At 39.0% G+C, this 15,162-nt stretch overlaps 1 protein-coding gene across 1 annotated transcript; it reads left to right on the top strand.

The window, feature by feature from the left end:
* Positions 1 to 1,519: 1,519 nt before the first annotated feature.
* Positions 1,520 to 14,596, top strand: PSMC2 (proteasome 26S subunit, ATPase 2). The gene is made up of 12 exons (XM_026504047.4): positions 1,520 to 1,678; positions 3,488 to 3,525; positions 4,107 to 4,188; positions 4,915 to 5,014; positions 9,160 to 9,291; positions 9,681 to 9,753; positions 10,138 to 10,233; positions 10,867 to 11,031; positions 11,868 to 11,955; positions 13,833 to 14,035; positions 14,143 to 14,239; positions 14,331 to 14,596. Exons 1-12 carry the CDS (start codon positions 1,609 to 1,611, stop codon positions 14,486 to 14,488), a joined length of 1,302 nt encoding a protein of 433 aa, XP_026359832.1. The 5' UTR covers positions 1,520 to 1,608; the 3' UTR covers positions 14,489 to 14,596.
* Positions 14,597 to 15,162: the final 566 nt, after the last annotated feature.

Raw genomic sequence — 15,162 nt, 5'->3', positions numbered from 1 at the left:
GGGACTGGATTCCAATTCTGTGACCTGAGCTGAAGGAAAATGCTCAACTGATTGAGCCACCCAGGCGCCCCATTCATTTTGTTGCACAACCAATTGTCAAAACGCTTTTCATCTTGCAAAACTGAAACTCTATTCCCATTAAATAGCAACTCCCCAGTTCTGCCTCCCCCTAGGCTCTGGCAACCACCATTCTAGTTTCTGCTATGAACATGGATATATAAATTATTTTTTTGAGACCCAGCTTTTGATTCGAGTATATCCAGAACTGAAATTGCTGGATCATATGGTAATTATATTTTTTTTTGAGGAACTGCCATACTATTTTCCATAGTTACATCATTTTACATTCTCACCAACAGTACAGAAGGTTTTCTTTCTTCTTCATATTCTCACCAACACTCTTCTTTCTCCTCACCCCCTTTTTTTGATAGTAGCCATTCTAATGGATGTAAGGCAGTATCTCCTGGTTTTGATTTGCATTTCCCCAATGACTAGTGTTGTTGAGCATCTTTTTCCTGTGCTTGCTGGCCATTTGTACATTTTCTTTGGAGAGATGTCTATTCAAATCCATTGCCCATTTTTAGTTTTTTTTTTTCTTCAAGATTTTATTTACTTATTTGAGAGAGCCAGTTGGGGGAGGAGCATCAGGAGAGACACAAGCCGACTCCAAGCTGAGCGCAGCGGGGCTCTATCTCAGGACCCCGAGATCCTGAACTGAGCCAAAATCAAGAGTCAGACGTCTGCTCAACCAACTTAGCCACCCAGGTGCCCCCACTGCCCATTTTTAAAATGGGGCTGTTTTCCTCTTGAGTTGTAGTTCTTCATGTATTCGAGGATATTAATCCGTCATCGGATTTATGACATGAAAATACTTTCTCCCACCCTGTAGGTTACGTTTTCACTCAATTCACTCTGTCAGGCTTCAGTGTAAAGAAGGGCCAGCCTTTTCATTTCTGAATTTACAGTTGTTTCCTAACTACTCACTTCTGTTCATCACCTAATTTCTTTCAAAACGTGCTCTTTTCGCCAACTCCCCCGTACCTGAGGATGGTTCCTACCACTCCTCTTCGGCAGGACGTTCAAAAATGCAAACTGTTTTCTCATCTCATGCAGACATTAGATTAATGGACAATTTCTATCTACCTCCACTCTATATGTAGATCCAGCTACTACTTACTGCGTATCTAATACGCCAGATACTTTGAAAACACTGTTAATTACTGTCTCCACAATGCTGTGAGATAAACTAGGGAACAGAGTAAAGAAGTTACCCAAGAGGACACTGAAGAAATGACAAAATAAGGACTTAAACTCAGCGACGTTGCCAGGGTGGGTCTCGGAATCTGTTGCTCAGGGAAACTCTCCCGGGTGAGGGGCCAGAGCCCACCCGCGTTTCGTTTCCCACCGGGAATTCTTCCCACCGCACGCAAACGCGAGCAGGACGCCAGCGCGTGTCCTCCGCGACTCTCTTCCGGTTCTCGTGCGCAGACTAAACGGGTCCGCGGAGCACGGCTTACTTCCGGTGAGGAAAGGAAAGAGTGGCACCACCGGAAGCGACAGAGGTGCTGTGTAATCACTAAGGGCGTTGAGGCACTCGGAGCTCCTAAAATGCCGGATTACCTCGGTGCCGATCAGCGGAAAACCAAAGAGGATGAGAAGGACGACAAGCCCATCCGAGGTCAGTTGACACAGGCAGGCGGTCCCGGCCGGGGCAGAACCAGACTTGGCTCCCGAGGGGAGGCTGGATTCCTTGCTCGCCGCTGTGTCCCTTTTGTGCCCCTGATGATTTAGTCGGGGGCGGCAGCGCGCTTAGCCTGCCTGCCTTCTCTCTGCCCCTCGTGCTGTTCCAGGTTCTGTATTCGTCTCCCGCGATTGAAGTTTGTATTCATACAGAGCTGTCAGGTCGTGAGGAAGTCACGCACCCTGCTTGGCCTTGCAGGCCGTGAAAAGTGTCCCCGCCTGGCGGTGCTTGGTCACCTGGATCCTCTTTCCTGTCCCTCCTCCCCCTCTAGTGGGACGGCTTGGTGCTCTCCCTGTGTAGCCGAGATCCTGAGACGTAGTTTTCTTAAAAAAAACAAAAAAAACAAAAAAAACAACCCAAACATTCCTTTGGTTAATTTATTCGTGTGGTTCAAAACGCTAAATGCATAAAAAAAAAGATACATTGAAAAGTGTGTCACCCTTGGTCCTGCCAGCCATCCATTATCTACGGAGGCAACTAGTGTTGCCTTTTTGCGTTATCTTTCTAGACATTTTCTGTGCATAAACAAGCGTATATTTACTTAGTTTTACATAAATGTAACATATTGTACCTCTTGCTTTTTTCCTGTCTTCATGTGTCTTAGGGATAACTTCATATCATTATATGAAGGGTCAGTGCTCACTGCCTGTCTCTGCATCTGAATAGTATCCCACTTTATTGGGGAAGCCGTAATATATATAATCCTTATTGATGCACATTAAGATTTCTTCCAATCTGATGGCCATTCTAGAACAACGAATAACCTTGTTCATATAACTTTTATCCCAGGCACAAACACAAGCTGTAGGGTAAATTTTAGAAATGGAGTTGTAATTTTGATAATGCGGAATTACTCTCTGTAGAGACTACTACTTTACACTTCTACCCACAGTGCCAGAGATAATGCGCACCCAGCTCACCTTCCCCTTTTAATCTCATCTTTATGCTATTTTCTTCTTTTGTTCCTTATAGACCATTTAAAAAATATTCTTGCATTGTTTTTTTTTTTTTCCTTTCTTTGCTCTTACTCTTCCCTTCCTAAACAACTTCAGCCTCTCCTAGCACTGTTTTCTTCTCCATTTCCACTTCCCTGCCAAAGAAAGAACCTCTCTACTTTCATCCCATACTCTACTTTTTGCCTTGGAGGTGTTTTAGGATACTGCAGACCTCAGAGCTTCTCAGGCACCTGGTGGAAAACTTAGTCACAGAGACTTAACATTTCATCTGTGTATGTCTCTGGGTAGGTTATCATTCTGTAAATGTATTAATAAATTTATCCCTTGCATATAGTTATGACTGATGTATACGGAATTTTATGTGCTGCTTCATCCATTTCTTATTTGGCAACATTGTGAGGGTAAAATGAGTGTTATCTCTGCTTCTCAGATGACAGAACTGATGCTTAGAAAAGTGGTTTTTCCAGCATTACTTCGCAAGTGCATGACTTGCTGGGACTTTGCTAGTGCCCAGGTTGTCCTGACCCTCAGACTGTTCTTTGGGCTCGCTGTTCTTTTTGTGTCACAGCACTTTGAAACTCTTCAGCATATATGTTACACAGTTGGTAAAGATCCACCTGCACCCAATTAGATAAAAGTTCCTTGAGTCCAGGAATTTTCTGTTGGTTGTATTTATATCATTACAACTTTGCATAATTTTTCTCACTCAATTAATGCAATCTAAATTGAACAGAAAAGAATTGTTAGTTCTAGTTTCCTCTTTTTGAATCTATTATTTTTCTTATTTTAGCTCTGGATGAGGGGGATATTGCCTTGCTGAAAACTTACGTAAGTCCTTTCAGTGTCTACCAAATACAGATGTTTTATTTTGAAATAAGAACTATTGTTGGTATTATCCTTTCAAAATAATTAGAAGAGGATGTCTAGCAGTTTATAGTAATCCTCACTGAAAAAAGTTACACACCACAGTTTCTCTCTAGATTAGATCGGAGAGTAAATATTCAGCATGTCAAAGTTTGTACATTTTTTAAATACTATTTGTAATTAAGGGTGGTACTATATTGAAAGATACTTGAAATAGCTTACACAAATGTGTACTATATTTAAAATGTATGTAACTGAGTTAGATCTGAAATGGAAAGTTTTAATTCATAGAAATGGGCTTGTAGTTTTGGTTAATTTGGTTAAATGGAAAAATGATTTTCATTTGTTAGGTTCCATAATGGTGTGTTGTTTGGGGGGAAATACTGGTTCAGGAATACTTCGGAAAGGTACTCTCTCTCTCTACTTCCTTCACAAGCTTTGGGTCAATAATAGCTATTAAGATTGTAACTTAAAAAATTTCTGTCTGCAGCTTAATGAATTGTGGATATCTTAATGTTCTAATTAAAGTGATCTTTATCTCCTAGGGTCAAAGCACTTACTCTAGGCAGATAAAGCAGGTGGAAGATGACATTCAACAACTTCTCAAGAAAATTAATGAGCTCACTGGTATTTATTTCTTTATTCTTGTCTCCTCTCTTTAAATGTCACATGTTAATTATATCAAAATAGTTTAACTACAAAACTTGCTGTTTCTTGAATTACAGATTAAAAAAATTATTGTCCTCTTATCTAGAGATCTAAGAAATTGGATCTCCTTTAATAATCTTTCACTACCTTTTACAACCAAGTTCAGTACTTACACAGTTAAGCAACATCATCCTTTAAGCAAATGTTCTGTTGGTCAGAGCCAAGTTCAGTAAACTCTAATAAACAAGTAAAAATTTCTTAGTGAATAAAAATATGGTCTCCCATGGTATTGCTTGAAGTAAGTGGGCTATTGCCTAGTAGTTGGAAACTTCTCTTCTCAGTAACTTGAGTGGTCAAGTTTTATAGTATTTGACGTGCAGAAATTTGTGAAATATGGTGAATTTTGGCTGTGACTACTTTAGGGCAGCAGTTTTCAAAGGGGGTGATTTTGCCCCAGTGCCCCCCTTCCCCCAGGACATTTGGCAGTGGCTAGAGATAGTCTCGATGCTCATGACTTGAGGGGGAGGTGGCGCTGGTGGCATCTAGTGGCTCGCCTCCAGGGATGTTGCCTACTACACGAAAACGCACAGGACATCCCCCACAACAAAGTATTCCGTCCAAAATGTCAGTAGTGCTGAGGTTGAGAACGCTTGCTTGCAGGCGATGCATTACATTTCAGTGAGTTTGTTATCTTTCTTTATGTAGGTATTAAAGAATCTGATACTGGCCTGGCCCCACCAGCACTCTGGGATTTGGCTGCAGATAAGCAAACACTGCAGAGTGAACAGCCCTTGCAGGTTGCGAGGTATGTGTAGCACTCTGGAAATTTGTTTTTATTTTTTAGGATCTAGGGTATACACGGTAGTTCATAAAAATGTTTTATTCCTAATTTGAAGTAAAAAAGCTTTCTACAGAAGTATCTGGGATTAAATTTTATGCCTTCAACAATTATTCAAGTAGGTGAAAACGTAACATATAAAAGATTCAAAAGATTCAAATGGTACAAAAAAGATCAGATGAAAATAGGAAAACTTCCCTTCGCATCTTTGCTGTCCCATTGCCCCTTCTCAGCTGTAACTGAAAATAGTTCGGTCCTCTTAGTCCTCTTGTGTATCTTCATATATATATATTTGCATGCAAAGAAACATATCCTGATTTTTTTTTTTAGTACTTCTTTCTTTCTCTTGTTTTTAAAAAATTACTAATATTCCATAGATTTTGGTTTATTTACAGTTTCGTTACTGTGCATGGTGCTACACTGAACATACATATTAAATATTTCTCTGTGCGTACACTTCGGTAGTGTAGCTTACTAGCAGTGGAATTGGGAGGTCAAAGGCATTTACAGTTTTGAAAACCTGGAAAAAGGTGGTTTGACCAGTTTATACTCCTTAACACGAGGTTTTGAGGCAAATACCTGTTTGCCTGATCAATATAAGATATGTGATCATCTATTTTTACATTTTTACCATTTAGGGAGAAAAAAATCTCATTTTAATTTGCGTTATGCTGATTACTAGTATGACAGCTTATTATACTTACTAAACATTTGTATTTCTGTGTCCGTTCATGTTTTGTTCTATTGGGTTGTTTTTATGAATTTTTAGGAGCACTTTCTATATTGTACACATTAATCTTCAATATGCTACAAATATTTTTTCCCATTCTGTCACTTGACTTTTAACTTCTTGGTACCTTTTGTTGTAGTAAGGTTTAAAATTTTTAGGTTAATAAAATACATAAATATTTTCACTATACCTTTTGGGTTTGATTGTTGCTCAAGAAGGCTTATTAGCTCAGTCCAAGATTATATTCTTCTGTGTTTTATTCTAATCATTGAAAATTTTGTTTCAGTTTTACCTCTGTACTGTAGCGAAAGGTTATTTTTCCTTTCCTCTTTTCCTTCCTCCCTTCTTTTTTTCTGTCTTTCCTTCTTTTCATTTATTGGTTTATTTTTCAGCGTTATCATGATTTTAAAGAGTTAAATAGTTCGAGGACAATAGTTGTCTTTCCCAATTCCTTATCCCTAGAGACACCTATTTTCAAAATTTTTTTTTTTTAAAGATTTTATTTATTTATTCGACAGAGACAGAGACAGCCAGCGAGAGAGGGAACACAAGCAGGGGGAGTGGGAGAGGAAGAAGCAGGCTCATAGCGGAGGAGCCTGATGTGGGGCTCGATCCCATAACACCGGGATCACGCCCTGAGCCAAAGGCAGACGCTTAACTGCTGTGCCACCCAGGCGCCCCCCTATTTTCAAAATTTTTAAGTGGTTATTTGGTTACTACCTTCATGATCCTTATGGACACAATTCTTGTAGACTGTGGATTGCATCTTCTTGTTTTTTAGTTTTAGGTATTATCTCTTGGCTTGAGGATTTTGTTTTGTTTCCTCTTCCTTCATCCCCAGAACATATCTTTCCTATCTCTACATCCTCCTAATGTAATTACATTAAAATTTTGGTTAGATCAGTAGTCATTGTTTTCATAACTGTGGTAAGTAATGCTACTCACAAAGAGGCAAGTAGTAAACTGTGATTACTTTTTCTTTCCTGTACCATTTTTTGTTTTCCTTGTCATAATTGTCTTGTTTTCTCATTTGCCCAGTTTTCTGTGTGTAGAAAAACTCAACCTTCCAGTTTTTCCTGATTGTCTAACTTGCTTTTTGGATGCGTTAGGTCCGTCAGGTTTTTTCTCACGTGTACCTCAGGTGCGTTACCTGTGCCTCGGGTTCTCTCAGGTCCATTCTCCTAAAGAAGTCTTTCCCAGCACTTGCCCACCTGCTTCAGTTTGCACCGTGGCCTTTTGTACCTGCTAAATCACAACGCTCCCGTGACCTCCGACCCTGGAGGTTCCCTTTGCCCCTCTCCTGTTGCTTGCGTACCATGAGTTTCTCTTGTTGGTTTCCTTACACCTGCATTAGGTAGGCTCTATTCTCTGGTAGCTTCCTGAAAGAAGTGAGCTGGGAGGCAATATTTTGAGACCACGTTATGTCTGAAAATGTCTTGGTATAAATAGTTCCTTCAGAACTTTGAAGGCATCATTCCATGGTCCTCTACCTCCCGGGGTTGTTGGTCTGAAGCTGTTGCTTCCCAGTCCTGTATCTGTGACCTGTTTTTCATCTGGAAGTTGTAGGGTCGCCTCATTCTCACGATTCTGAGATTTCATGATGACATGCCTCAGTATCCATGGTGCTGGGCTCTCATGACCTTCACCGTGGCATTTTTTCTTGAAATGATTTGTTAATAATTTCTGTTTTCTTGGTCCTCTGTTCCAGGCTTGTATTATTTGGATCTTGGGCCTCCTGGATATTTCTGCTAATATGCTAATCTTTCCTGTGTGGGTTTTTTTTTTGTTTTGTCTTTTGCTCTACTTTTTGTGAGATTTTCTTAACATTAAGTCCCTTTATTTTTTTTCCTTCCTGTTTCTCTTTTCAAGGCTTTAATTTCTAAGAGCTCTTTAGTCTTTCAATATATGTGTTTTGTTGTTTTTTTGAATGTCCTCTGTTTTTGAATCATGGTTTTAATATGTTTTCATCTCTAAGGAAATTAATGATAACTGCAAGGTTTCTACTTCATACATACTCTCGCTTGTTGGGTGTCCATCTTTTATGCTAGATGTCTGGTAATCATACTTTGGTTTTAGTTGGAGACTTAAGAGCTGAGAGAAACTCAGCTTCATCCTGGAAGTTGACATCCTTACATATATATACTTTCTCAGCTTTGGATTAAAAAAATCCTTATTTGTGCAGACAGTGTTGACACGAGAAAGTAGTGATATTTTCTATATATGTAATCCTCCCTGGTGGACCTTAGGCGGTAACAGAAAACAGAGTCCTGTCACACAGTTAACGCTGCGAGGACAAAGCATTCTTTGTTTTGTTTTTTTTTAAAGATTTTATTTATTTGACAGAGAGTGAGAAAGCACAAGCAGGGGGAGTTGTATAGGGAGAGGGAGAAGCAGGCCCTGTGCTGAGCAGGGAGCCCTATGCAGGGCTGGATCCCAGAACCCTGGGATCATGACCTGAGCCGAAGGCAGATGCTTAACGGACTGAGCCACCCACGTGCCCTGTGGACAAAGCATTCTTGAGCTTACTTTGGGCTCCACATTTATGTACATGCCAGACTATTTTGTATTTCCCCGTATTATTGGTACAGCTTATGACATGGATTCTTTCTAAAGTGAGTTCTATTTTTTGTTTTTCTTCCATAGACAGAAGAGGAAAGGCAGTAGACTGCTTTTTACTATGATGTACATGGTATTACAAATTTGCCTTCACCATGTCACACAGAAAAAGAATACATTTGAGTTAAAAATAGCAACAATGATAAACATGGATTTGAAGTGTAAACTCAGGAAAGAATGAAAACACATTTAGTACTTAACTTGATGTAAGACAAGATGACCATCTTCCTAAAGGGAAAATAAAATGGAGAGTAACTTAAGATATAGAGGAGTATCACTAATACAGGAATGTAATTAAGAAAATCAAGAAATTGGGGCACCTGGATGGCTCAGTCGGTTAAGCGTCTGCCTTCGGCTCAGATCCTGATCCTAGGGTCCTGGGATCGAGCCCGGCATCAGGCTCCCTCCTCGGTGGGGAGCCTGCTTCTCCCTCTCCCCGCTCGTGCTCTCTCCCCTGTCTCTGTGTTTCTCTCAAATAAATAAAACCCTTAAAAAGAAAAATCAAGAAATTAGAGAACTTCTTAATGATGAAATATTTGGCTTTAACTTTCTGGGGGAATGTATCTTTTGAAAATTTTGCAGCTTAGCTAAGTTGAGTGGACCCTTGGGTTTCTATAGAAAAGGATCTTTAGCAGTGACCTATTTTCTGCAGTTCTGGTTTATACCTGCTCATTAGTCTACTGCTTGCCCAGGGAGAATCTGGTTACTTGAATTCATTATTAGTGGTTTAGGTTCCTTACTCTAATCAAGCCTTTTGCTGGGTTAGGTGTACGAAGATAATCAATGCTGATTCGGAGGACCCAAAGTACATTATCAACGTGAAGCAGTTTGCCAAGTTTGTGGTGGACCTCAGTGATCAGGTAGCACCTACCGACATTGAAGAAGGGATGAGAGTTGGGTAAGATTCTATTTACGGTTAATACTCTTCGCTCCTTAAAGATACCTTGTCACTTTCACATCCTTGGCTTTCTTTTGAATGAATGAGCTGGGTGCCGTAGAATACAAAGAAACACTCTGTAGTAGAGCACTACGGTTGAACATCCTTTCTTCCGCAGCTGCTGCTTTCCCCTACCCCAGGGCTTTTTGTGAATGGCTTTAGATGTTGTACTTAAGTGCAGGATTTTAGAGTTGAGTTTGCCAGTCTGTTTGAGGGAACGTGGTGTGAGTGGAGGAAGCGCTTGCTCTAGGGTATTTAGGATTAAGTAAGTTGGTTTATATACAATACATGATAATTAACTTAGTAAATTTTTTGAATGCATTGAGTGAGGATCTTTTTTACCTCCTTAGGGTGGACAGAAATAAATATCAGATTCACATTCCATTGCCTCCAAAGATTGACCCAACAGTTACCATGATGCAGGTAAGAAGATATGGGAGGGAAAAGGAATGGCATGACTTTGAATACAATTGCATCCATCTCAAAAAATTTTGAAACTTTGACTTGTAAGCTATCAATATGTGGGCATATACTGAAGAGTTGCAGAAATGTTTTAAACAATTTTTCAGAGGAGAAAATTTTTATCAGTCCTTTTTTTACTGGTTTGTCTTTCACTTGATGTCATAACAAGTAGTATCGCAGGTGGCTCTAGGACACTGGACAGTGTATTTCATTTTTATGGAATTCTTATTTGCTTTGAGTCTGATTTTCCTTTTAGGGTATTGGGGCTGCTCCACCAGATAGAACGTTTGAACTAGTATTCAAAAGCCTGTGGCTATATGTTTCACATTTTCGTCCTTCTCTTAGGTGGAGGAAAAACCTGATGTCACATACAGTGATGTGGGTGGCTGTAAGGAACAGATTGAGAAACTTCGAGAAGTAGTTGAAACCCCATTACTTCATGTAAGTGGTTGAGTCTGTGTACTAAATTCCCTATTATTAGATAGCTTTAAAAATTTTATATTTTCCTTAGTAAAACTTTTTGATGGGGTAACGGATAGAGGTGTGGTGAGTTGGTATGTTCCAGAAGAGAGAAAGCAAAAGGATTGAAACCCATTCAAAAACAGAAGGATCTGCTATTTTGAGTGATAGAGGAGGTTGAGGTGTAACCTTCAGCAACATATTAAATGTTATAAGTTATTGTCGAAGAAACTATGTGTTTTAATGATACCAAGAGGAAATAGGCTTAAATTGAGTCAGATTAAGTTTGGGAGGATAATGGAAAACTAGGATATTAAACACCAGGTAATACTTCTGTTTTTAAAAACATTATAATTTTTCTTAAATCAGGGGAAAATGTTTTGTTAAGCCTGGATAAGAGAAACACCTTTAGAAGCCATTTAGCATTATGTATTGATATGAGTCTAGTTTAGATCTTAGGTCTTAGAATAAGTAAAATTCTTATGTAGATCAAGCATATAGGTCGTGGACTTAATTTTGGTTTAAATATAATGATACTTACAGATATGATACAGAAGTAGTTCTGTGTTTATTACACAGAAGTGATAAGTGTAAAACTCATGTCTCCCACCACAGCCAGAGAGGTTTGTTAACCTTGGCATTGAGCCTCCCAAGGGTGTGCTGCTCTTTGGTCCGCCGGGTACAGGCAAGACCCTCTGTGCTCGGGCAGTTGCTAACAGGACTGATGCTTGCTTCATTCGAGTTATTGGATCTGAACTTGTACAGAAGTACGTCGGTGAGGTAAAGTACATTGATCAGAATCAAATAATTTGTGGCCCTGTGAAAGGTGTATAATATGGAATAGCAATTCCACATCCAAGGATTGAGACTTGAAATTTCTTGACTGACATTTGATTAGTAGTTCGGAAGCCACTGGCCTTCCTTTGGTCATTGGAAACAAACAGCTGCTTAAACCTTTTAATCAATATGCTCCCTCTTCAGAAGGAGGACCTTTTCTACAGATTTGGTTTCTAAGACCCCAGAAATGTGGTGAATGCATTCAAAAGTGTACTTTCATTGTAGGGGTAGCGTTTCATACCCTATTGAGAAGGAGAACATGATCGTCTGTGTATGTGCAAGGGTATATACACATATGATGTAGTTTTTCATTAAAGTCTAGGGCTATATAGATCACATCTGAAACATGAATGATCACTATACTTAGAATAAGAATTAGTAAAGGAGCTGCATGAGTTAAGATATACTTCTGTTCCTTGTTCAAAACTTAAAAAGCAACATCAGTGATCAGAAATGCCAAGTGATAAATCAGATGCTTTCTTTCATTTCCTCAAGTTTAACTGATTGAAATGGTGCTTTTATTCAAGTGTTCATTTGACCTCTTCAGGTCTTGAAGTATTTGGCTATTCAATAGATATAGAAACATGAGATTAATAAATACTGTTTTGAGGCTAATGAGATTAATTTGATGGAATAGGTAACAAACTTTGGTTTTTTTGAAAAAGCTTTAGGTAATAATACTTGAGAATACTGTTAGGAATATTGAAAAGTTTGAACCATAGCTTCTTATTATATTTAAAAAATGTTTTAAACCAACTCTCAATTATTTTTTTCATTAGGGGGCTCGAATGGTTCGCGAGCTCTTTGAAATGGCCAGAACGAAAAAAGCCTGCCTTATCTTCTTTGACGAAATTGATGCTATTGGAGGTATGAGTGGTATTTTAGAGAACAACTTTAGGATTGGTTTTCATGAGTGTTCTAAAGAAATGTGTGTAGAGTTCTCTTGATATATTAATCTTATTATAAATTTTAATTCCAATTCTTCTATGATCTCCGTCATGTCTGAGCTACACCTCTAATAAGCAATAGAGATACACTGTAAAGGAAAAAAATATAGAGCATTGCTATTTCTCAAAGTCTTTATCTTTGTACTTTCCTAATTTCATTCACATGAAATCCAACTCCTAACTTGGGATATAGCTCCACTTAATGTGGTAAGAAAGCCTTGGGGCATAATTTAGTTTGTGGTGGTTTTTCATAAAGTATACATAAAATAATGTTATTGTTGGCTTCATAGATTTGATGAAATACAGTATTAGCTGTGCGATCTAGGCAGGTTATTCCAACTAACTCTGAGCCTCTGCTCACTTACCTTATAAAGGAAATGATAATTCCTGCCTTGCTTATTTCATGGGTTTTTGAGAGACTTAAAGTAAGTCATAGGGGTGTTTGGGTGGCTCAGTTGGTTAAGCGTCCAACTCTTGATCTCAGTTTAGGTCTTGATCTCAGGGTCTTGAGTTCAAGCTTCACATTGGGCTCCACACTGGGGTAGAGCCTACTTAAAAAAAAATTAATAAATGAGACCTTGAAAACTAAACTGTTCTGTAGGCCTGGATTATTGTAATAGTTTATGATATTTCTTTTTTTTTAGGAGAGGGGAGGGGCGAGGGAGAGAGGGAGCCTGATACCGGCTCGATCTCACAACCCTGAGGTCATGACCTGAGCCGAAATCAAGAGTTGGACACTCAACTGACTGAGCCACCCCAGATGCCCTTAGAGTAATAATTCCTAATAGCTCAAGAGATGTCATATGTTCAGACAGTTATTTAATGAACTTAGTGACAAAAGTGACTTGAAAACAATGCACCCCATAACTCTTTGGGGACTGCAGTTAGGTTACCTAGAGTCTTGTTTTTAGACTGGATGAGTGTTGTTGGGTGTGGACATTTCTGTGGCTACTGTCTTGGAGGGACATAGTGTGACCACAGTGTATCAGTGTAGTGTTGCGACTCTGAAGTTATTTGTATAGTGTTTTTGGAATAAGCCTTTTGATGACGTCAGGATGCTCTGAAGCTCTGGCCTCCAAAGTACACTGTGTATAAAGTAGTATTAGGGCACAGAAAGAATATCTAGAATTAATCTAGAATAATCTCCTTTAAAAATTTTCTAATTTTTTTGTTTTATAATGTATATGATACATTAATATAACCGTATGCATTTATACAACTTAAAAGGAAAATATATATTTGGAGGTTTTTTGTTGTGTGTTTTTTTGTTTTGTTTTTGCTATTTTGGTTGAAATGAGAGATTGACATGAAGCTAGAATAATTCACCTATCACAGTCAGGTGATAATAAGCTGTTACAGTTTTACTGTATTATGGATTTAGCCATATATTTAAGGAAAGTTTTAGGAAACGTGGAGCAGGACCGTTTCTTACGTACAGTCGGACACCATTGTAGCGCGAAAGCCCGCGTGTATTCTGGTGCCTAGTCCAGATGTATATTGTGCCAAAAATGGAGGTGTTCTTGGGTGATTTTAAAAAACAAAATTCCTAAAACAGGTTTAAAAAAAAAATACTTAAAGGGAACCTCTGTTAAATAAATCTATGACGAGTCCTTTTGAAAGATTCACTTTCTAATTGGTTTTGTGTAAAAGAGGCTGTTCTTCGAGAACGTGCTTCACAGTGAGATACTCACTTGCGCTGAGTACCGGATTTGAGCTGAGATTGACAGTACTTCCGAGTTACGCATTGCACTATCCTGAGTGGATGCGAAGAGTTTATTTTTCCTTTTGTCTTCTCAGGGGCTCGTTTTGATGATGGTGCTGGAGGCGACAACGAAGTGCAGAGAACGATGCTGGAACTGATCAATCAGCTGGACGGTTTTGATCCTCGAGGTAACATCAAAGTGCTCATGGCCACTAACAGACCGGACACCTTGGACCCAGCACTGATGAGGCCGGGCAGGTTGGACAGAAAGATTGAGTTTAGCTTACCTGATCTAGAGGTAAGAAAATCATTGCATTTTAGAGAGTCCAGGAATCCCTTTGCTTGAAATTTTTTCTTCCCATGATATTTTTCCATTTTAATATTTATCAATTCCCCCATTTTTAGGGTCGGACTCACATTTTTAAGATTCATGCTCGTTCAATGAGTGTTGAAAGAGATATCAGATTTGAATTGTTAGCACGACTGTGTCCAAATAGCACTGGTAGGTTGAAAGGTCTTGCTTATTACTACATTTGCTGGTCTGTCTTTTCAGGCTGCTTGAATAAGCCTGTTGTTTTCTTTGTGTTTGAAAGGTGCTGAGATTAGAAGCGTCTGCACAGAAGCTGGTATGTTTGCCATCAGAGCACGGCGAAAAATTGCCACTGAGAAGGATTTCTTGGAGGCTGTAAATAAGGTCATTAAGTCTTATGCCAAATTCAGTGCTACTCCCCGCTATATGACATACAACTGATCCCTGAAGGCTTTCATGAAAAAACTTTTCATTGGAATCCTAACTTTATTAAATAGACTTGTTAATAACCATTAATTACACACACAAAAATAAAACGTTTCAAAATTGTATGTTTTCTTCAGATGTCTTTTGTCTGTAGTACAATAAAAGGTGATAATATCTAACGTCATTGGGTAGAAAAGCTTATACGATGTATGTTGATTGCGTTTTGATCACTACCATTTAAGGGTCCCCCATCATAAAGTGCTTGCTTAGACCACGTACGTTCTTGGCATATGCTGGCTGGGTGCCGCTGGTATCCTCCCATCTGCCCAGTGAGGGGATCGAATGCATCTTGATGTGATGCATGCAGAAACTTTCCTACTTACTGTACTTGTAGCCAAGCTGGGATTCAGTCCAGGTTTGTCAGCTCTGTACCTGTGTTCCTCACCTTTCATGCTCTTCTGGCCTCCATCAAAACAGCCCATCTAGGCACAGGACCTCATGTGTTTCAATGCTTTTTAATTTTTTTCCTACCACATTGAATAATAAAGCTTTGGCCAAATTTTAAGGTGGAAGAAGCATCTGATGTATTAGGTTTTGCTTTGTCATTTCAGTTGATTTCAAGTTAATCAAGAAGAATTAGTGACTTTAATGACCAGCGAAGTAGTAAAGCAGAAAGAAAAATAAATACA

This window comes from Ursus arctos, unplaced genomic scaffold (genome assembly GCF_023065955.2).
Source record: "Ursus arctos isolate Adak ecotype North America unplaced genomic scaffold, UrsArc2.0 scaffold_3, whole genome shotgun sequence".
Lineage (NCBI taxonomy): Eukaryota > Metazoa > Chordata > Mammalia > Carnivora > Ursidae > Ursus > Ursus arctos.
This window is presented reverse-complemented; position numbering and strand designations above follow the sequence as displayed.

Excerpts from the sequence above, each read along its gene's own strand:
- PSMC2 (XM_026504047.4), top strand. The coding sequence starts at position 1,609 with ATGCCGGATTACCTCGGTGCCGATCAGCGGAAAACCAAAGAGGATGAG. Across the intron at positions 3,526-4,106 it reads TTGCCTTGCTGAAAACTTAC|GGTCAAAGCACTTACTCTAG; the intron begins GTAAGTCCTTTC and ends TTTATCTCCTAG. Across the intron at positions 14,036-14,142 it reads TTAGCTTACCTGATCTAGAG|GGTCGGACTCACATTTTTAA; the intron begins GTAAGAAAATCA and ends CCCCATTTTTAG.